Source organism: Meles meles, chromosome 18 (genome assembly GCF_922984935.1).
Source record: "Meles meles chromosome 18, mMelMel3.1 paternal haplotype, whole genome shotgun sequence".
NCBI classification, from domain to species: domain Eukaryota; kingdom Metazoa; phylum Chordata; class Mammalia; order Carnivora; family Mustelidae; genus Meles; species Meles meles.
In genome coordinates this window covers 44,544,657-44,567,359 of record NC_060083.1, presented here as the reverse complement: position 1 = coordinate 44,567,359, position 22,703 = coordinate 44,544,657, and the positions used below count along the sequence as shown (strand labels likewise).

The 22,703-nt window shown below is 45.5% G+C and overlaps 1 protein-coding gene across 1 annotated transcript; it reads left to right on the top strand.

Annotated features, from left to right (window-relative positions):
• The first annotated feature begins 66 nt into the window (after window positions 1-66).
• Window positions 67-22,006, top strand: RETREG3 (reticulophagy regulator family member 3). The gene is made up of 9 exons (XM_045986047.1): window positions 67-386; window positions 12,627-12,733; window positions 14,851-14,881; window positions 15,815-15,941; window positions 16,605-16,689; window positions 17,486-17,623; window positions 18,689-18,771; window positions 19,381-19,513; window positions 19,937-22,006. The coding sequence occupies exons 1-9, from the start codon at window positions 124-126 to the stop codon at window positions 20,392-20,394; spliced, it is 1,425 nt and encodes a 474-aa protein (XP_045842003.1). The 5' UTR covers window positions 67-123; the 3' UTR covers window positions 20,395-22,006.
• The last annotated feature ends 697 nt before the right edge of the window (window positions 22,007-22,703 follow it).

Genomic DNA, 22,703 nt, shown 5'->3' with positions numbered 1-22,703 from the left:
TTCCTCTGGGTGGACGGGAGCTAGAGCCTGCGCGCAGGCGCACTGTGGAGATCGCGGCCTCCCCCGCCGAATCGCGCATCTGCGCAGTTGGTGTTTATTGTGACCGTCGGGCCGCGGCCCCGGATGTTGTGGCCGCCGGGGGGGGAGATGGCGGAGGCCGAGGGGGTGGCCGCGGCCCCAGGCCCAGCCTCCGGGCCGACTTTCAGGGGCCGCCGCGCTCTGTCAGGCTCCTGGGAGCGAGACCAGCAGGTTGAGGCGGCGCAACGGGCCCTGGTGGAGGTGCTGGGGCCTTACGAGCCTCTGCTGAGCCGGGTGCAGGCAGCCCTGGTGTGGGAGCGGCCAGCCAGGAGCGCCCTGTGGTGCCTGGGGCTGAACGCGGCTTTCTGGTGAGAGAACTGGGCCCTCGGAAACCCTCCCAGGCGCGAATTCGTCAGATTTTTCTAGGGCTCTACCTCTCGCCTCCCCTGTTTTCTTCGCTGCATTGGCTCCTTACAGTAACTGTCTAATTTTGCCTCACTTCCTTCCACTCCATCCCGCCTGCAGGCTTTGCACCGCAGTTCTCCCCAGGGCCTTCCAGTTACCGTCCCTGCTTTACTTGTCCCGCAGCCTCACCCCGTACATATATGGCAGGAGCTTCTGGTAACATCAGTGAGCAGTGAGCGAGGGCGCCTCATTTTGGCTAGGGAAAGCTGTGTCACTTAAGGCTATCACTTCCCGTCTCTTGTTTGCTCAAATGTGGTTTGAAGACCCCCCCCCCCCCCACCGAGCTCTGTTACTGGGTTACTGGGGTAGATGCGTGAGACTTGAGATGTTGCAAAGGTATCCGTAGGTGTGATAAGAGAACAAGCTTGAGCGATCTGAATTAGAATTAGCACGTTAGGTGTTCTTTCTCCTGCTCAAGGAAGTTTGTGAAGTCGGAGCGTCAGTGAGAGCCTCCAAAGCTGCAAGTTGAAAGAAAATTACAAGCCTCTGAAGAACAGTTATGAAATAGTGATAGTGAGGTTTCGCCCGTTTCAAAGCCACTTAAGATTGCAACTCCTCCCAAAGAATTAGAGATCCATCCTTAGGCATGGTTTATAGGCAGGGAAATTGAGGATGCCTAAAAGCGTGTGTGAGTTTTCCTCAGCTGGAGAAGTGAGACTATATATATGCTCTAAGAGTCTGTGTGTCATGCTTTGTGAAATGGAACTGCTGCTTCTCAGTTGTCATGACCTAAGGTGGACATAGGTCTTCATACGATCTGCTGAGCATACTTCGGAATTATTCATAGCTAGGAAAGGATTATCCACCAAATTCCAAGGGAACTGCAGTATTGGGGAGGGGGTTTACAGCTGAACAAAAAACCTATTCTGGATAAGTCTGAAATGGAACAAAATGTATTTCCAAAGAAAATGTGTTTTGTTTTGTTTTTAACATTTTATTTATTTATTTGACAGAGAGAGAGAGAGACAGCAAGAGCAGGAACACAAGCAGGGGGAGTGGGAGAGGGAAAGCAGGCTTCCCAGTGAGCAGGGAGCCCAATGTGGGGCTTGATCTCCGGACCCTGAGATTAAGACCTGAGCGGAACGCAGACACTTAACGACTGAGACACTCAGGCATCCCAGATAATGTTTTTGCTAAAAATATTTTTTCTCCAAAAGTTCTTGGTTTTAAAACCAGCACATTTATTATTTTTTGTCTGAAAGATTTTCAGTGAACTGGAGCACAACAATTTCAAATTCACTGATAGAAAGACACAGTGTTCAGCTATTACTCCTCACAGTTTGAAGGAGACTCAGATTAAAGGTGTTGCAGCAGTCTCTGACATTAGTTGCTTCCAGAGACTTCAGCAAACGGGGTGATAAAGTTTTCCTACAGCACTCTCCATTTATTTTTGGTAGTGCTTCTTTGATCCCCAGGTACTTACTTCCTTTCCTGTTCTACTCTGTCAGAAACCTTTAACTGTAGCACGTCAGTCAAGAGCATTTTCCAAAATGATCTTCTCTTCCTTTCCCTACCTCCCCCATCACAGCCCTTAACCCCAAACCATCCAGTCAAAACTTCGTTTTTTACCTACAGAGAGATTGTACTCCTAGGGAAAAAATTGGTCCTCATTAAACCAGTGTGGATCCAAGTGTGATTGGCTGATACATAAAAACTCCATCAGGATTTAAATGAATAATGAAACCAAGGGTGTGTTAATACAAATGAATCAGTAGCATGTCGTTACTTCTCAGGGGACTTTCCATATGCCTCTTGCATGAGAAACTTTAGAAGTAGGTTGTGGAGTCTGAACATGGCTGCTCCTGCTGTTGGAGTTAGCTTTAATTTTGGCCCTCAGCAGAGTATGCTCAAGTTTACTTATAGGCTACGTTTAGAATCTCACTCAGCTCCTGTTTTCTTACATCTTGGTCTCTTAAAGCCTTGTGATTGGTCTTTATCTCTGCTGTTTTCTGGTAGCTTGCCTACTGTGTATCCAGAACATGGTTACTTGTTACATTCCCATCCCTCTCCACAATGTAGGTGAAGAGCTAAGGCAGAAGGAAGGTGTGACTCCAGACTCTGGCACTTTATGGAGAGAGGACTCATACCCATGAAGGTTACAGAGTGACAGCTAAGGTAGTTTGGTATGGCAGTTCATAGGATTGTTGTTTTAGTAAATGAGCCTCCCTGGGAGGCAGTTTGAAGTTCAAATTGAAGACTAGACTTAACATTCTAGTAACATATTTTATATGTGTATTGACATTTCAGTTCGTCACTTTAGTTCTCAGACTTTACAAATGTTTAGAAAATGTAAGAGGATCATTGGTTGTTTTTCCTTATTTGTTCTGAATAATGATACATCATTAACTGAGATGTTTTATACGTTTTGAGGTATTGGAAGATTGAATAGGAGTACAAAAAATCGGAGTTCGGGTAGGTAGCTCTTAACTTTCATTGATATGTATTCTCACTCAGGGTTTTTCTGTGCCTGTGAATGTGCCCTCTTACATCTTAATTAAAAACAACAACAACACAAAAGAAAGAGATGTATAGCTTTGCTATACAGTATTTCAGGGCTTTCATTCATGTTTTGTTCTGGGGTTTTTGGGGGTTTTTTTCCCCTTCAGGTTCCAGAGCAATTATATCTATTAAGTCAGAAATCTTCCAGTCTATATTGCTTCTGGTCACCGATATGTTATTATCTCTAGGATATTAACAGAAATGTTAGCCCTTCCTTTCCAGTAGCTTGTGTTTTCATTAGCCTCAGTGCCACCTGTAAATGAGTGATTTGGGGGAAGAATATCTGAGTCCGCAAGAGTGTATCCTCACAGGGTCAGAAAAGAACAGGGTGGAGTAACCTGCTGGTTTCACTGCGACCTAGCAGATCAGGGGAGCACCAAGGAGCCCTGGAGATGTATATGCATTCTAAGCTCTCCCTCTTCTCTTAAGAGTAGCGCATGATTCAAGGAGGGCTAGATGACCCTGGAGCTCCTTTACACTTTTTAACATTCTAGGATTCTAGACAGTCTCTATTAGGGATGCTGCTTTAGAGCAATCACAGACTGATACCCTGTTGAGATCTGCTTTAACTGTCACTTGTCTGAATTAACCATCCTATACCCTAGGGGATATTATGCAATCTGTTGTTTCCATGATTAAAAAAATACAGGTGTTCCCTCCCCCACAAAGCCCCCCAAATAAAAAAATGACTGAGGGGGCGCCTGAGTTCCTCAGTGGGTTAAGCCTCTGTCTTTGGCTTGGGTCGTGATCTCCGGGTCCTGGGATCAAGCCCCATGTCGGACTCACTACTCAGAGGGAGCCTACTTCCCCCGCTCACCTCTGCCCGCCTCTCTGCCTACTTGTGATCTCTGTCTGTCAAATAAATAAATGAAATTTTTTTTTAAAAATGAGCAAGAAGTGATTAAGAGTACAGCAATTCTGATTTAAACGGTTAGAATATGAGTGAAAAACAATAGTGAGGAACAAGAAATGGAAGGCAGGGTCCATTTAAGTAAAGACATTTGTTCTATGAGAAAAATTTACAATCAAATTGCAGGTGCAGTCTTTTGAGCACATGTTTCTAATGCTAGTCTCTGGAAGGTTCTTGTGGCTTTTAGTAGCCAGGGAGACTCCCAAGAATGCCTTGGCTTATTTTTTTTGGCCTCCCTTTCGCCATTAGCTTTTATTTATCCTAATTGTAAGGTTGGGTGCTTTATGTTAATGGACAACCATTAACATAAAGTAGGTGTTTAGCAGCTAGCTGGTTTCATTTCTGGTTTTGTGTAAGCAACAATGATCACTACATTATGTGGGTTGGGTTAATTTTTTTCATTCTCATTTACCAGTGACTGGCTCATTAACCAGACGGCCACAAGTGCTGTACAATAATGGGCTTTTTGTCCCTGTAGGATGGGAGGCTTTGTTCTGAAGTGCCAGTGAGACAAGCTTACTCTGTAATAACAAAGGAACCCAGAAATAGTATCTTCTTTGATTGAAGATAGACATATGCTCTTTTTTTTTTATGATTGTAGCATAAACTTTATGATTATAGCAAACTCTGATTTACCTGTACTAAAAATGAGGATCCATGGTATAGTTAACCTCAAAAAAATTGTTTAGTTTTGGACTTTCTTGTGACTTTTCAGGAAACCAGTTTTTTCAAGGAATATTTTATTTAGACTGATAATTGGATTTTAACCCCTAATAAAGGGGATGGAAGGTTTACAAAAAGACGGGAGAAAAGGCAGAAAATAATGAATTGATGGATATATAATATTTCACTCTCAGTAGTAGCAAAAGATTTTAATGTAAATGGCAATGAGTTACTAATTTCTGCTTATTCGTTTATTTATTTATTTATTTAAAAACGTTTTGAGGGGTGCCTGGGTGGCTCAGTGAGTTAAAGCCTTTGCCTTCGGCTTGGGTCGTGATCCCAGGGTCCTGGGGTTGAGCCCCACATCAGGCTCCCTGCTTGGTAGGAAACCTGCTTCTCCCTCTCCTACTCCCCCTGTTTGTGTTCCCTCTCTTACTGTGTCATTTCTCTGTCAAATAAATAAAAATCTTTAGAAAAATTATTTTTTTTATTTTTTTTTAAAGATTTTATTTATTTATTTGACAGAGATCACAAGTAGGCAGAGAGGCAAGCAGAGAGAGTGAGAGGGAAGCAGGCTCCCTGCCGAGCAGAGAGCCCGATGCAGGACTCGATCCCAGGACCCTGAGATCATGACCTGAGCCGAAGGCAGTGGCCTAAACCACTGAGCCACCCAGGCACCCCTAGAAAAATTATTTTTTTAAGATTACTTATTTGAGGGGCGCTTTGGCGGCTTGGTGGGTTAAGCCTCTGCCTTCGGCTCAGGTCATGATCTCAGGGTCTTTGAGAGAGAACAGAGGGGAGAGGAAGAGAGAGAATCTCAAGCAGATTCCATGATGAGTGTGGAGCTGGACATGGGGCTTGATCTCACCATCCTGAGGTCATGATCTGAGCCGAAACCAAGAGTTGGACACTCAACCAACTGAGCCACCCCGGCACCTCAAAAGGCCATTTTTTAAAAAATGATTATTTATTTATTAGAGACAGCAAGAGAGGGAACACAGGCCGGGGGCGTGGGACAGGGAGAAGCAGACTTCTTGTCGAGCAGGGAGCCAGACTTGGGGCTCCATCCCAGGACCCTGGGATCATGACCTGAACTGAAGGCAGATGCTTAACGACTGGGCCACCCAGGCACCCTCAGAAGGCCATTTTAAAAAAACATTTTCTTATGGAAAGTTTAAAACATATACGTAAGTACGTAAGTAGACAGAATAATAATATGTACCACCATGTACCCAGCTTTAAAATTCTTCAGTTCATGGCCAATTTTGTGTCTTCTGTCCCTCGGGTTTTTTTTTACTTCTTCCTTTATTGTTTTGAGGCAAATCCCAGGTGTCTTATAATGTAATCTGTAAGTATTTTAGAATGTGAATCTCTGAAAAATAAAGACTTCAAAAAAAAAAACCACTGCCATTATCACATGTGAAAAATTAATGATTCTAGTCAGTGTTCAAATTTCCAATTTTTTCATAAATATTATTTGTGTTTGGGGGCATTGGCTGGCTTAGTCGACAGAGCATATGACTCTTGATCTCAGGTTGGTGAGTTCAAGCCCCACATTGGGTGTAGAGCTTACTTTAAAAAAAATTTAAATATTATTTGTTTTTTTAAAGAGTTTGTTTGGGGGGGCACCTGGGTGGCTCAGTCAGGTGTCCAACTCTTGATTTCGGTTCAGATTATGATCTCAGGGTCATGGGTTCAAGCCCTGCATTGGGCTCTGTGCTGGGGGGTGTGGAGCCTGCTTGGGAATCAGTCAGTCTCTCTCTCTCTCTCTCTCTCTCTCTCTCTGCCCCTCTACCCTCCAAATAAATAAATAAAATAAAAAATAAAATTGTTTGGGTAGGATCCAAATGAAGTCCATATATTGTGACTGATCATTCTGTTTTTTACATCTCTTTTACTCTGTTGGTTCCTTTTCAATCTTTTTTCCTCTACCATTTGTTGGTTGAAGAAACCAGTTTGTTCTATAAAGTATTCCACAGACTGGATTTCGCTTATTGCATCCGTGTGCACATACCCCTACGCTCTGTATTTCCTGTACATTGATAGCTGGATCGAGAGACTTGATTAGATTCAGGTTCAAGAATTTGGGGGGGGGCAGGTAAGACTGTTTTATAGATGATGTACTAATTCAATTTTTAATTTCATCTGTAATTATCACTTACATTTTCTAAACTTTCTCCAATAAACAGGGTTGCCTATACGAATAAGAAAAAAATACATAATTAAGAAAGAATAGAGTGTGAGCCCACAGTGGGTAAAATGAGTAATGGGCTATGGGCAATCCCCAGATTGAACCACTCACAGGGCAAGATTCAGAATTGACTGCATTTGCACTTGTGTTTGTTAAGTTGGGAAGTTTTCATGCTGATTTTAGTTGCTGAAAAATGTGTTGCATATTGTCTTATCAAACTCATATGCTATTAAATCTGCCTGTGGATTTTTGGCCAGATGAATAGACATTGCAGGACTTGAACAAGTCCAGGAGAGTCCTTATTTTTCATCCATCCTTTACCTGTACCAGTCTCAAAAATACTTTATCTTCAGTTATGACTTGTATTTTTTTTTAGATTTTATTTTATTTATTTATGTATTTATTTGTGAGAGAGAGAGAGATTGTGCGCGCGAGAGTGAGCATGAGCGTGGGGGTTGGGGGGGAGGGAGAAGCAGGCTCCCCACTGAGCAGGGAGCCCAATGTGGGACACCATCCCAGGACTCTGGGATGATGACCTGCGCCAAAGGCAGATGCTTAACCGACTGAGCCACCCAGGTGCCCCCAATTAGTCTTATCTTTGCACATAGTTGCAGAGTTTTCTTACAGATAGGCTTCCAGGTTACGTCTGTAAAATGATAAGCATTGATGTGACTTCTTTTCATATGGTCCATGTCTTACTCTTTTCTGAGCTTTTTTTAAAAAAAAACAACAACACTCATCTGAGATTGATACTCCTTTTTGTTTAGGGTTTTAGCATTGAGGCCTGGAAGAAAAGAAGCATACCCTTATCCATATTTTATGTTTGATGGTCAGGCCTCTAAGAGAACACTGATGCTATTGTCTGGTTACCTTGGAGGGGTCAACTGCAATATATTGAGGTGATCTTTACATTAAGTCTTTTTAACCTATATGGGGGCGCCTGGGAGGCTCAGTGGGTTAAATCCTCTGCCTTCGGCTCAGGTCATGATCCCAGGGTCCTGGGATCAAGTCCCGCATTGGGCTCTACTCAGCAGGGAGTCTGCCTCTCCGTCTCTCTCTTCCTGCCTCTGCCTACTTGTGATCTCTGTTTGCCAAATAAATAAATAAATAAAATCTTAAAAAAAAAAAAAGATATTTTTACCTATGTGGAAGAAACTGATTTCCCAAGAAATGTTATTTTACACCACACAGAAAAACTTCTTCTGAGGTTCCTACACTGGCTTATTCAAGAAAAAAGATAAATCTGTTCCTAAAATTAATATATGGACCAGGATTAATCTGGTCAAGAAGATGTTCACCCGGGTGCCTTGGTGGCTCAGTCGGTTAAGCGGCTGCCTTCAGCTCAGGTCATGATCCCAGGGTCCTGGGATTGAGTCCCATATCGGGCTCCCTGCTCAGCAAGGAGCCTGCTTCTTCTCCCTCTCCCTCTGCCTGCCGCTCTGCCTGCTTGTGCTCTCGATCTCTCTGTCACATAAATAATGAAATCTTAAAAAAAAAGATGTTTGCCCTTTTAGCCTTCATGACCCAAAAAATACAGCCTTTGTAAAACTCTTTGTCCCCTTTATCTGCAGGGTAAAATCTAATATGCTTGTGATAAAAGGCCCTTCATAATCTGCCTCTTGCCTCTCTCCCCATACTCATCTCCTCCTTGTGTTCTGTTTCAGTTCTATCAAAACTGCTTGTCGTTCTTTAAATATGTCATGCCAGCTGGCTCTTCTCCCTATCTGAGTGTCCTCACCTCCTTCCCCACACCCTTTTGTCTTGTTTTCTTACCATTTATCTTTTTTTTTTCCCCCAGTTATCTCTACACCCAGCGTGGGGCTCAGACCCAGAACCCGAGATCAAGAGTCACATGCTCCATTGACTGAACCAGCCAGGCACCCCATTCTTACCATTTATCTTTTAAATTCCAGCTTGACATCCTTCTCTTTGTTATCCTTACCCTGACATGTTATATTGCAAACACAGATAGACACATAAATACACTTGAGAGTGAGGTCCATGTCCCACTGTTTTTTGTAACTGGGCTGCGTACTTCCGGCCTCCACATGAAATGGGCACTCAGTAAGTGTTTGCTGGATTGAATTGAAGCAGAGGTGGGGACTATAACAGGCTACCAAAATATGAAGTCGTTCAGGTCTTGGAGAAGCAGTATTTTTCCTGCCATCATTTTTGGAAAATTAGCCTTTCTTAGGAGAGCTTAATATCCTTTCCGTACCCCAGTTTATATGGGTGTTAGTAGTCATGATCTGGGAAGTGGAAATTGCAGACAGTCTGGATGGCCTCCCTGGGGAGCCCTTTCAAGAACTCTGGAGGGAGCAGTGGTCCTGCCTTATCCTCCTGCGGCTGGGACAGAGAAGCAGCAGTGCTAGGGAGCAGGAAGCTCTAGGGCCCTTATCCTTGGCCTTGTTAAATTTGCTTATTTGTTGGGATGATGAACTGGCCTTGGAGAAAAGATTAATGACCTGAGGCAGCTCTAGAGGCTTATTTTTGTTAAGCTGCTTTCATTCTTTAATCTCATGTATAATTACAGTGTCCTTTAAGTGGTGGGGTGGAGAAATTGGAATAGGGTTATCGCTTGGTGACTAGATTTTTAAATTCTTGTTTCCTTCATCCTTCATTCTTCACGTAGTCTTAAAAAATTACGTAACATGGATTCATGTTTATTGAAAACAAGTACAAAAATATCTAGAAGCAAAAATTGAAGTTCCTCTGCCAGTCCCTGCATATGTAGATGTATTGATATATACACACAGATAAAGCTTTTTTTTCCCCCCTTTACCAGGATCAGACTCTGGTATTGTTCTGTGTTATGCCAAGCCATTAGGGCATGTGTTGAGTTAAGAGACGAGGTCATTTGTAACCAAACCTTGGTCATCTTTACCCTTGTTTGATCAGTTCCTGCGATAATAGCTGATAACACTTCCACGTTGTAAAGTTGAATAGAACTATGTGTTAGGCTTGTATTTTCTTGTCTTTCTAGCAAGATGAAGTATGATATTTTTATAGGCAATTAAGTATGTATCTAAAACTACAAACAGTCCTGCAAGTTTTGTTATTGTTAACACTACAAATAGATGAAGAAACTGAGGTTTTTAAAGAGGTTAAGCTAATTCATTCAAGGACACATAACTAAGACTGGGTGTTCAGAGAATCAGATTCGAGCACATCTGACTTTGAAAGCCATCCTTACTGCCCTGCTTAACCGTCTGTGGGGAAGGCTAGTAGTGGTGTTTTCCCTGATGTGTTGCAAATTAGTAGTTTTGTAAAATACAATAACTAGAAAAATAAAGTTTAAAAAGGGACAGAATATACAAACCCAAATGTGTTCTTAGATTCAAAATTACTTGGTCAGATTGCTGTAAAAATTTCTCAGTGTTTACTCTAAATTGAATACTGACTTGCTCACAGACAGGCAGAGTCAGCTTGTGGCCCTGCACTGGCCTACAGATACTGAGAGGCGCTGCTTTAGAGCCGTAGGCTGCTGTAGTAGAAGGACTCGTAGAACTAGTTTTTTAGGGATGCCTCGGTGGCTCTGTTGTGTAAACTTCTGCCTTTGGCTCAGATCAGATCCCAGGGTCCTGGGGTCCAGTCCCATTTTGGGGGGTGGGTAGTCCTTGCTCGCAGGGAGCCCGCTTCTCCCTCTGGCTGCTGCTCCCCTTGCTTGAGAGTTTTCTCTCTGACAAATAAATCAGATCTTTAAGGGAAGAAAAAAAAAACCTACTTTTTAAAAAAAATTTTTTTTCATTTTTTGTGGAAGATTTTAAATATTAGAATTTATCAATCTGGTTTTACTTTTTTCTTTTAAAGATTCTGTTGATTTATTTGACAGTGAGAGAGAGCAGGAGCAGGGGGAGAGGCAGAGGCAGAGGGAGAAGCAGGCTGGCAGGCTCCTGCTGAGCAGGGAGCCTGATGTGGGCTTGATCCCAGAACCCTGAAATCATGACCTGAGTCAGATGCTAAACCGACTGAGCCACTCAGGTACCCCTTGTTTCATCTTATTTCATATTCTTTCCCTTGCCAGACTATATTATTTTGACATAAATCCCAGATATCTCATCATTTTGTTCATGAATGTTATAGTATGTATCTTTTAAAAATAGGGACTCTACCATCATATTTTCCATAACATTATCACACCTAAAAAATAAGCAGTGGCTCCCAAATATCTTCGGTCTGTATTCAGATTTCCCAGATTTTTTTGTAAATATCTATTTGTGCTTGATTCATTCAAATAAGAAGTAACTTTTTGGGCACTGAGCCACCTGAGTGACTGCCTTCGGCTCCAGTCATGATCTGGGAGTCCTGGGATCGAGTTCCTCGTCAGGCTCCGAGATCCACGGGGAGTCTGCTTCTTTCTCTGACCTCCTCTCTCATGCTTTCTCTTATTCTCTCTCTCTCTCTCTCTCAAATAAGTAAATAAAATCTTAAAAAAAAAACCACAAACTTTTCCTTCATTCTGTTATTGTGATGTATTACATTTACTGGTTTTTATATATTAAACTACCCTTGTATTCCTGAAATTAATCCTTTGACTATGCTGCTAAATTCAGTTTGGTGGTGTTTTTGTTTTTTTTTTTAAGATTTTATTTATTTATTTGACAGAGAGATCACAAGTAGGCAGAGAGGCAGGCAGAGAGAGAGGTGTGGAAGCAGGCTCCCTGCGGAGCAGAGAGCCTGATGTGGGGCTCAATCCCAGGACCCTGGGATCATGACCTGAGCCGAAGGCAGAGGCTTTAACCCACTGAGCCACCCAGGCACCCCGAGTTTGGTAGTGTTTTATTGAGGATTTTTGCCTCTATGTTCATAAGGAATGTAGGGCTGTAGTTTTCTTGTAGTGTCTTTGTCTGGCTTTGGTATCAGAGTAATGCTGGCCTCATAAAAATCAATCAAGAAGTCTTCCCTCTTGGGGCGCCTGGGTGGCTCAGTGGGTTAAAGCCTCTGCTTTCGGCTCAGGTCATGATCCCAGGGTCCTCGGATCGAGCCCCGCATTGGGCTCTCTGCTCGGCAGGGAGACTGCTTCCCTTCTCCCTCTCTGCCTGCCTCTCTGCCTACTTGGGACCTCTTTCTGTCAAATAAATGAATAAAATCTTAAAAAAAAGGGCGCCTGGGTGGCTCAGTGGATTAGGCCGCTGCCTTCGGCTCGGGTCATGGTCTCGGGGCCCTGGGATCGAGCCCAGCGTCGGGCTCTCTGCTCCGCGGGGAGCCTGCTTCCTCCTCTCTCTCTGCCTGCCTCTCTGCCTACTTGTGATCTCTCTCTCTGTCAAATAAATAAATACAATCTTTAAAAAAAAAAAATCTTAAAAAAAAGTATTCCCTCTTAAATTTTTTGGAAATGTTGGTGTATTAACAAATTTTTTGGAAATGGTGTATTAAGAAATGCTGGTGTTAATTCTGAAGAGCTGCCTTTTAAGATTTTAAGATGTAGCTTCAGTGCTTTCTGTTGACCTTGACCAAATCATTGTATTTTTTGGACCTGAGTTCCTTCATCTGTAAAAGGATATCTGATTGAATTTTGTGCTTTTTAACATATCTCTGTCAGTTCGTTGCCCTCCACTAAGGTCTCATTTGGTAGAAAGGTGTTTGCTTCCATCATAATAAGTTGTTATCAGGAATGAATTTCTCCCTGAAATCAATAGAATTGCAGACTTGAATGTCGAAAGGGGCTTTAAGAGGTCATTTGATTTAGCCCTCTGCCTTTACAGAAGCAAATTGTTATCTGTGTCCCATAGGTGAAATAGCTGATATTCAGAAAGTTTAACTGATTTTCCTAAGGTATATAACTAGGACTTAAGTCTGTTTACTGGAGCCTGAATTACACAGATGGTCCTTTCTGAAATTAGCTTAATTGGATGATAATCTGTTTTTCCCTCTCTGTAGGTTCTTTGCGCTGACATCCCTTCGTCTTGTGTTTCTGCTTGCATTCAGCTCCATGATCATCGTATGTATAGATCAGTGGAAGAACAAAATCTGGCCTGAAATAAAAGGTGAGTTGGTAGCATTTAGAAGAATCTGAACTGAAAATGGTCTTTCCTTTAATTTTTACCTTTAGTTTTGGGGGTTTATGAGGCTGTATCTAGAACTGGGATATCCTTTCAGGTCTGAATTGTTGCATTAGGAGACACTTGAAGGGCTGGGGCCCCATCTGTAGTTCCTCAGAGCTTTGTCCCACCATTCCCGTTGTTACCAAGCTCAGGAAATCTGTATCCACCACCTGAGATATCCTCCACCTCATAACTGGCCTGAGGAATGCATAGTCCTCAAGTTTAAAAACAAAAAATTATCTTTGGATACTGCATCTTTTTTTTGTTTTGTTTTGTTTTTTTTTTGGACAGACAGAGATCACAAGTAGGCAGAGAGGCAGGCAGAGAGATTGGAGGAAGCAGGCTCCCTGCTGAGCAGAGCCCGATGCGGGGCTTGATCCCAGGACGCTGGGATCATGACCCAAGCGGAAGGCAGAGGCTTTAACCCACTGAGCCACCCCAGGCGCCCCTGGATACTGCATCTTTACTGAGGTAGTGTCAGTTTGCCTCCCAGGGATGTCTTATGAATTGTTTATTTGCAAAGCACTAAGCTAAGCATTTTGACTTATATAAAGTATTTTCTAAGATACGGTTCCTTTTCTCAAAGATGATACACACACAAACAACAGAATGCACCGGAGATGTCACTGTGCAGCGTGTGATCGATGTGTATGTCATGTATTTTGGCCCTGGCTCAGGCCTTGATGAAGCAAGAGTTTTGAACAGGTGAAGTGAAAAGTGCGTTTCTAGAGGGGCTAGTAGTTTTGATTAATCTGAGAAACCAGAAGCTGCAAAGCATCTCCTGAGAGCAGGGAATTAGTCACTTTTACCAGGACGAAGTCATTATAAAAGGAGTGCTAGAAGAGATAAAACTGAAAATGTTTTGGGATTAGATTTTACAAGCCTTTCAAGTTAGGTCTAGAAGTTTAGACTTGATCCCATATGTAGTGTGTGGTCATTGAACTTTTTTTTTTTTTTTTTTTTAGAGATTTTATTTATTTATTTGTCAGAGAGAGTGAGCACAGGCAGAGGCAGAGGGAGAAGCAGGCTCCCCGCTGAGCAAGGAGCCCGATGTGGGACTTGATCCTAGGACGCTGGGATCATGACCTGAGCCGAAGGCAGCCGCTTAACCAACTGAGCCACCCAGGCGTCCCAACATTTTTTTATTAGAGCTATATATTACAGATTAACTCAATAGCATTTTATAGGATCCCAGGGAAGGATAAAAAGGGGAAGGAGGGAGACCTGGTAAGAAACTATGGCTATATCTATGTGAGAAGCAGTCAGAGAGGTGTTCCTGGAAATAAACCATGCGTGACTTAGCTGGGAAGAAGGAAGACACGTGAAGACTGATAAATAGGGGGTTAGGAGGGTGAGGAATAGAAGCCAGCTGTGGGAGTTCAGCGCTAGGGGGGTGGGGCAATGGCGTTCAGGTACCAGATCAGTAGTGTCAGGCAGGGGAGGTGGGGGTTGAGAGCAAGGAAAATTGATGTATGTTTTTGACATTAATTTTGAAGTGTTGGCAGGATATTTACACCAGAGTATACAGTTTTTAAATACATTCCCATCCTATTTTGCAGAGACTTTAGGCAATCGCGTAGTTCATTCACAGGTCTTATGGCTGGTGAATGTCAAAAGACGTGACATCATTCATTGTAGTTAATGGAACTTTTTCAAAGAGAAAAGGCAGATTTCCAGGGTTGGAGTGGTTATAACTTGCCTCGGTAACCTGGTGCGCATTGATGTGTATGAGCAACCAAGACACACTTGAGGGGCGGGATGGGTCATTTTTTCATGTGCACCTTGGCTCTTGATTGTAGTAAGTAGAAGGGTCCCTGATGCTCCATTTGGATCCCCTCACTGTCCCGCCCCCCCTGGAGAAATGAGCAGGCATCAGCCACCCTCCCCATGTCTGCACCTCCCTAACTCTGTCAGTATAACATTGTGTCTCCTTTTTATTGGCTATTACTATTTTCTTTTCCCCAAACCTATTAAAACTCGAGCTGTCAGACCAACAGCCTAACATTTTTATGTTTAGTTTTCCCTACCAACTAATGCTGGTGTTTGTTTTAATATTGTAGTGCCAAGACCCGACGCATTAGACAATGAGAGGTATGGAACACTAATTAAATCCCTTTTTGTTGCTCTGATTGATTCTCTTGTTGTAATATTCTGGGTACATGTTGTTAACCCCATGTTATGGATACAGAGTATGACTGAGAACCTAGTCTGTTCCAAGTAATCGTCTTAACGAGTCCTAAAGTTTAGGCAGCGGTGTGTTGAGATGGCTACTGTCCTCTGCTATTAACGAGAAAAGTTTCTGAAAAAGAAACATTATAGTGCCATGACCTGGGATGCCAGGGAGTGAGTTGCATTTTTTAGCCCTACTGTAAAAACCTAGAAGAAGCTTACTTCATTTGTCTCCTGGCTTTTATACCAGGTCATTTAGTGTTTTCTGTGACCTCTGGCTTTTTAAAAGGTCCCCGGTCAGAAAACACATTGGTTCCTGGCATCAACAAGCCAAAGATTCCTCTTGTGTCTTACAGCTCCTGCTTTATTTCTCAGTTCATTCATCCCATATGTTTGATCCAAGGAATTTCCTCTGCTATGGTTTATTTTGCTTTTGCTGAATTTATTTTCTCTCTGAGGGACACACCTACCATTGCCTCCCCTTCAGCAGCAGCAGCGTCAGACTGTGCTCTACTTTGATGCCTGAATTGCAATCACAGTGAATTGCAATGGTCCGAGGGCAGGGAAGATGTTTCTCAGCACAGAGTGCCTTGGAGCTGGTGGCAGGTTTATACACGTGGATTGGGCCGCTTGCTCATAGGGTGGAGTTGTCAGAACCAGTGTGCCCTCCTAGTCCCTAAATTCAAGTTTCAACCTGGTGAGACAAGAAAAAAGTCGAGCTTCACCTCCAAAGCACCTACAACCAGCCACTCCCCAGCTCCAATTGAAACCTAGAAGCATTGGCTGCCTACACAGCGAGATGGGGGGAATCCCTCAACACCCTCCTTTCACAGCTCCCCCTTCTCTCTTCTATAGCTGGGGCTTTGTGCACCCTCGGTTGCTCAGCGTGCCCGAGCTCTGCCACCACGTAGCTGAAGTCTGGGTTAGTGGGACCATTTTCATAAGGAATCTTGTGCTTTTCAAAAAGCAAAACCCAGGCAAGGTAAGACTCTTCCCTTTTCATTTTCATTTCTGGCTTCTTAGTTCAGTTCATGCTAAACTGAAACAGTCCTTTGACTACATAGCCTCATTCAAGAAAGGAAAGACAGTGATGATTGTGGAGACAAAGGGAAGTTATGGGAAGGGGCTTCTGACCAGCCACTAGAACTAAGGGAAGAGCTTGATTGATGACTCCTTTGGGTCCTTGCCTGTTAGATTGAGCCATCTTCCTGCCCTAAGATGGGAAAGAGAGCTTGCTTACGTGCATTCTGTGTCATATTAAACATATGGTAGGTTGTTGGGTTTTTAAATTTTTTTTTACGTTTTTTTTGTGTGTGTGTGTGTGTGACTTAAAAAACCCACCACCAACACTTGGTTTCAGAGAGAATTTTTGGCTAAGCCTGTGCAAACCAATTTTCCAGTGGAAAGGGTGCAGCCCTGTTGGGTTAGCAAGGGAGAAGGAATGTGAATAGAATGGACATGCTCCTTTTCACCTCAAACAGAATCACCACGGGGTGCACCAGTGGCTAGACATAGCTCTCATTCTGACCTGCCCACTCATAGGTCATAGAGAATCATTTCAGCCACGTCTCCACCTTATCCCTTGTCTGCACCCCAGTCTCCTGCCATGTAACAGAAACTTAATACTGTTTTCTGACTCCTCTAGTTCTGCTTGCTGAGCTGTGGGATACTGACATTTTTGGCTGTCTTGGGCCGCTACATCCCTGGGCTCCTGCTGTCCTACTTGATACGTAAGTATGGCATGTACCTCCCCCAAGCTTCCCCTTCTCCTAGCTTTTCTAGCCAGAGCTAACTCTGGGTCTAGGAAGAGGACTTTTATATTTTGGTTCACCAGGAAATAACCTTTTTATATTTCTATAACCTGTTTGGTGTCATGAAAATGTCTTTCTTCTTGCCTATAACAGGCTCCCCAACATCAAGTCCTTTTCTTACCAAGTGAGCTTTAGAAATTGATGACGGTCTGTTAACATATATTGTATTACCATTCATAAAGGACTGTCTATCCCTATTTAGGAGGAAAGTTTTAGAGTCAGTATATTGTGTAACAGCAGAACACAAGGTTTAGGGGTTACTCTCCTAGATTCTGCTTATCCTAGGGCACTTCTTTTTCTCCCGGAGTGCAAGGTTTTAAGTTCCATTACTTCCTCTTGGCATGAACTTTGCGTGGGGCTGGGAAACTGAGCAGTTATGGCTGCAGCCAACAGCTCCTGTGATTCGTTGAGTCGTTCCTGAGGCATTGTTGCTGGTCTGGCCTTATTTACGGCTCAGTGACACCCAGATGCAAATGACCACACCTGGTTCTGTCCTCAGTATATCAGCAGCACACTCTGCTGTGCGCGCCACGTCGGTGGCCACAGAAGTCTCTGCCCTCCAGAACCCCCTCATGTGGCATGGGAGACGAGTAAAGGTCACCAGGAGTATGAAGCGGAACTATGCCCCACCGACTCTCTGGTCAGAGGACACAGTAGAAGAGGGACAGTCCACCTTCTTCTCCACCTTGTGACTATTTCCTACTCCTCCTTTCAGTTGTCACTGTCCTGATGTGGCCCCTAGCCGTGTACCACCGACTGTGGGATCGAGCCTACGTACGGCTGAAGCCGGCTCTGCAGCGGCTGGACTTCAGTGTCCGCGGCTACATGATGTCCAGGCAGAGAGAGAGACAGTGTAAGTGTCAAGGGGAGGCTTCCTTCCACTTGGGCAGTTTGGGGAAGAGAAGAAAAGGCCCATAGGCCTGACATAATGGGTAGATCCTCAAAAGTGGGCGTGGTGGGATGTGGTGTGTATGAGGGTGGTAGGTAAAAGTGGTATCTTATTTGAGGGAAATCTGTGCAGGCTTACGGGTTTTTGCATTTGCAATTCTGGACACTCCCAAGTTGAATAAAAGTCAGATAGTGAAGATCTCTGTCCTTAGAGTTTGCTGCTTTTTATGAAGCACTTTCCATATGCCCAAGCACTGTGGTGGCGGCTCTGCGTATTTCTATTTATTTTATTGTATTGTATATTTTTATTTTATTCATGTGTATCTTATTTAACCCTGACAACCTTGAAAAAAGAAATGGAACTTTATAGTCAGTAAATAGTACCTCCTAACTAAGCCATGCCTCTTTTCACTACTGAAAGCCGCTTTCCAAAGGTGATACTTTGATACTGCCTGAGAATCCAGAAGGGTACTAGCCCCAGTCCCTCCTACACAGGAATGACAATCGTGTGAACATTCCCCTCCCTTCTGCGGGCTGGTCAGATGGGCTGTTGCACGAAGGCCCAGCACTCTGCCTGTGGTCATGTGGGCCCAGCTCCCCAGCATGGCCAGCCGAATAGTATCAGTCCTCAGAAGCCTGATTGAACTGGAGTGGGGCATCTCCCTTGCCTTCTCTGCAGTGGCATCTACTTTCTGCTTGACATCCTGTCTGCCCCCAGCCTATCCTGCAAGTTGCTGATCCTCTGGCCAGAACAAAAATGGAGAGGGGCTGGTGGAGGAGAGGCGCTGGGAGAGAGCCTTTCTGTGCTTATTATCAGCTTATCTTGCCGCTGAGGGTCAGCAGCACCCCCCCCACACACACACCACTAGGCATTGTTGTTTTGGTTGTTTTTTTTCAGGCATTGTAATTTTGGTTTGGGACGCATTTAGAGGGTTCATTCTCTTGTGTTCTGATCTTATGCCTTTGAAGTCCAGTGGGTGGGTTTTTCCTTCAAGGGAAGGTGCCAAGGCCTTCTGCTCTTTGCACCCAGTACGCCGCAGAGCTTTGCACCCAGAGCGTGCCTTGGACAGCCACAGCGACAGTGAAGAGGAGCTCGCGGCCTTCTGTCCTCAGGTATCTTGGATGTGGGAAGTACACCACTGGCTAGTTTTCTTTTAGCTCCCTTTAACCATATGGGCCTCACATTTAGGCCGTAACTAGGCTTTCAAACTTACGGGTGCTCCGTGGCCCCGCCCTCCCCTTGCCCCAAGAACAGTGAGGAAAGCAGCTGGTGTTGTACTGGGACTGTGTGCATAGATCTCAGTTTGAGCCTGGTGACCAGCACACCCTCTTCCATGTCTCCTTTTAACCCCTGCCATCATGGCAGGACTTCTGGGATTAGTGTGATCGACTTTAAACAGTCCAGCTCACCTTTTGTTGGGCACTGTATCTTCCCGGCCCCCGAGAAAGGTTATCTGTGCATCAGCTACTCTCTTCAGAGTAAGTGGCTGGTTGGCTTCCCCGACTGCTTTCCTTCCTGCTCGAGATCGATAAGGGTATTTTCCTTGGGGGAACAGCCTAGAAGGATCACAGTACTGACTAAAGTCCCCAGTCGTGTCTGATTGCAGTGCTGGCCGTAGGCTAGCCTTTGGGGCCAGCTAATTAGTAGAGCTATAACTGGGGAACTGCACCTGTTCCTAATGGCATCCGCTCTTCAGGCTTGTTGATCTTTTCTCTCCTAAGCTGGATGATTCTACTGTTGCCAGGGAATTGGCCATCACAGACTCTGAGCACTCAGATGCTGAGGTCTCTTGTACAGACAATGGCACGTTCAATCTTTCACGGGGCCAGACACCTCTAACAGAAGGCTCTGAAGGTGAGGGGGACCATGGACATGAATTCATAAGGGCTCTGACTGTCGCTGCTCAGCTTCCCTGGGCAGAGAGGATACTGCCCCCTCCTCCCGTTTTCAGAGGTGTGGAGCAGGTGGCAGAGCAGCTTTGGTGGGGGTTGGGGGCAATGCCGGAGTCGGGATTGCACTGCTGCTTTCCTTAAAATCCTCAGTAGTCTCAGTTCTGGGTTCCTGTGGAGCATAAGAGGAAGGGGAGGGAATTCTTTGACCCGTTGAGATCACAGCAGGATATAAGTGGAGGGGAGACGCCCGCCAGTGCTCCAGGTTTTGCTTTACCCTGAGCAATTCCCGGTAAAAAAACCTGGCTGCATGGTGCTGACTTTGTGGGGCTCGGGCACAGGAGTGCCAGGCTGTTGCCATGTCTCAGACAACTCTCTGTTCTCCCAGACCTAGATGGTCACAGTGATCCAGAAGAATCCTTTGCCAGAGACCTTCCCGACTTCCCTTCCATTAATGTGGATCCCGCTGGCCTGGATGATGAGGACGATACCAGCATTGGGATGCCTAGCTTGATGTACCGTTCCCCACCAGGGGCTGAGGAGCTCCAGAACCCCCCTGCCAGCCAGGACGAGGCTGTGCTGCCGGAGCTCCTGCTCAGTGCCCTGCCTGCAGGGTCCAACCTCACCAGCAACCTCGCCAGCCTGGTCTCCCAGGGCATGATCCATCTGGCCCTGTCAGGGGCCTCCCAGCCAGGCCCTTCTGGCCTGCCTCCCCGGAGAACAACAAGAGGCTTCCTCCGGGCCCCCAGTTCAGACCTGGACACTGATGCTGAGGGGGATGACTTTGAACTTCTGGACCAGTCGGAGCTGAATCAGCTGGACCCTGCCAGTTCCAGGAGCCACTGAAGCAGAGACTTCTTTTAGGGGTCACTGTGGTTTAGGTTTTTTTTCCTCCCTATCCCACTTAAGGTGAAGGGGCAAGGGAAGAACCCGGGTCCCATCCGCTGAATTATGTATGTGTGCTTGCTGGCCTGGCTGAAGCTCAGGCCTGCTGAGAGGATGGATACTCACACCCTGCTACCAGCTGGACGCCCAGTTCCGAGCTCAGTCGCTGCAGTGAGAGTGCTCCCCTGAGGGAGGCTTCTCTCCATCAGAATGGTACTTTTGGGGAACAAAGTAATCAGGGGTATTGGTTCCCCTTTGAGGGGGTGCTGCTGTTTGCTTCTAGGTATGGGTGCTCGGGGGCCCTCCGTGACAGAAGCACCCTTCCCTTCTTAACCTCCCTCCATCACCTCCTTGGAGCTCCAAGTCAGGCAGCAGCTGCCATCCTCCTCTTTTGCGAAGCCATGATTTGATTTGTCTTTTTCTAAGCAAGTTTTTTGGTGGGGCAGAGCAGGCCTGCTCCTTCTGCCCCAGCCCATCCTCATTTCTTGAGGCCTGACCTCCAGTGCTCCAGAGTAGTGCTTGTGAAACTTAAGAACTGTGAACATGTTGTGGGGGCGGGCTTCTTTGACATTACCTTGGGCTGTGGGGTCAGCTGGCTGAGAGGGCGAGTGCCTCTGCATCTCCTGGTCTCATGGAATCTTCTGAAGCTGCCTGGTTACTTCTGGTGCTGCTACCCCTGGCTCCATTTGACCATCAGCCTGAGCAACGAGCAAAGCAATACCACACCATATCCGTGTCCGTGTTCCTGTCGCCTCTGCGGCCCCTCCGCTGGAGCGGCAGTGGTTGCGCGGCGTGTCAGGGAGCACTTAATGAGTGGCCCGCTGGCATTCGCGCGGGGCCCGGCTCTTCCTGCTCCCTGTTCAGTTCCTTTAATGCATTCATTTTTAACTGCTTCCCAACTTGGCAGGGCCTCCTTTAAGGAGAACCCAGTTAGCAAGAATGTGTCTGTAGTCAGTAGAGACTTCTCTAAGGGGTATCTGTTCTACTGCCCCTAGAAAAATCATGTGAGACAAAAACTAAAAATGGTCATTCTAAACCTATGCCAGCCTACAGCCTCTCTTTGGCTCCCCAGTCAGAGCTCAGGCCAAACTGTCCTGTCCTCTTGCCCTCTGCATTAACCCTTTGCTGATCCTCAGGGACCACTCCCCCAACACCCCCATACCTGGGCAAGGGATGTTGGACAGAGCCCATTTCCGTGTGCTGCAGGTGGGAGTGTGCTAACATGTTTGCTCTTGGTTGATGGAAAAGGTAGAGGCCAGGAGTGGAAATTAAAGAAGAGCTAGGTGCCTGTTTCATAGTCACTTGTGTGTGTGAAGTTGGGGATAAATGGACAAATGACTTTGGACAGAGCCCAGATGTCTCACAGGTGAGCTCTGATGTGGGGAAAAAACGGGAGGTGTGGAAGAGGAGTGGGTTTGGGTGTTTGCAGGAGTGTGGGTAGCTTCAGGCCTTGGAAGTTGGCAAGAGGGAGGGAGGAAGGAGAGCAAAATCTTCAGAAGGTGTTTCTTCTACCCGGGGATCCGGCTCTGAATCTCCTTAGTCCACCACTGTGAACTGGGGTGGGGATGGGCGACGGGGGTGGGGGGGCGGGGGGAGCGGTGCTGGGGAATAAATCTTGTATGAGAACAATCTTTAAGAGACTGGTGCTGAATGGTGTCCTGCCCTTGTAAGGACAGCTTGTTAATCCGAGATCTGATTACTCTGAGGTGACAGCCTCAGAAGAGTAAGCCTGGGTGTGAGGGACCCACCTGCCTGTCCCTATTTGTGACCTTTGTGGTGGTCAGAACAGTCACCACATATGAGGACACTTGCCCTCCCCAGGAGAGCCCAGACAGCACAACTGGCACTCTCGCTAGCATCTAGCCTGCACGCCCATCATTTTTGTTTTTTCAAAGACTATATTTATGTATTTGTCAGAGAGGGAGCGAGCGTACAAGCAGGGAGTGGCAAACAAGAGGGAGAGAAGCAGGCTCCCTGCTGAACAAGGAGCCGGACCTGAGGACCTCAGCCAAAGGCAGAAACCCAGCCAACTGAGCCACCCAGGCATCCCCATTTTTAATTCTTAGTATTGTCCCCTAGCCGTGTGAAGACAAGCAGATGCTTCAAAGGCTAGTGAGACTTTAGGGAACTTAAGGTTTTATTATTTTTTAAATCTTTTTTAAAGATTTTATTTGACAGAGATCACAAGTAGGCAGAGAGGCAGGCAGAGAGAGGAGGAAGCAGGCTCCCCTGCTGAGCAGAGAGCCGGATGTGGGGCTAGAACCCAGGAC

Bases quoted from the DNA above. Each gene is read 5' to 3' on its own strand.
- RETREG3 (XM_045986047.1), top strand. From the start codon at position 124: ATGTTGTGGCCGCCGGGGGGGGAGATGGCGGAGGCCGAGGGGGTGGCC. The intron at 12,734-14,850 runs GTGAGTTGGTAG...TTAATATTGTAG, and splicing joins AATCTGGCCTGAAATAAAAG to TGCCAAGACCCGACGCATTA. The intron at 18,772-19,380 runs GTATCTTGGATG...TTCTCTCCTAAG, and splicing joins TCGCGGCCTTCTGTCCTCAG to CTGGATGATTCTACTGTTGC.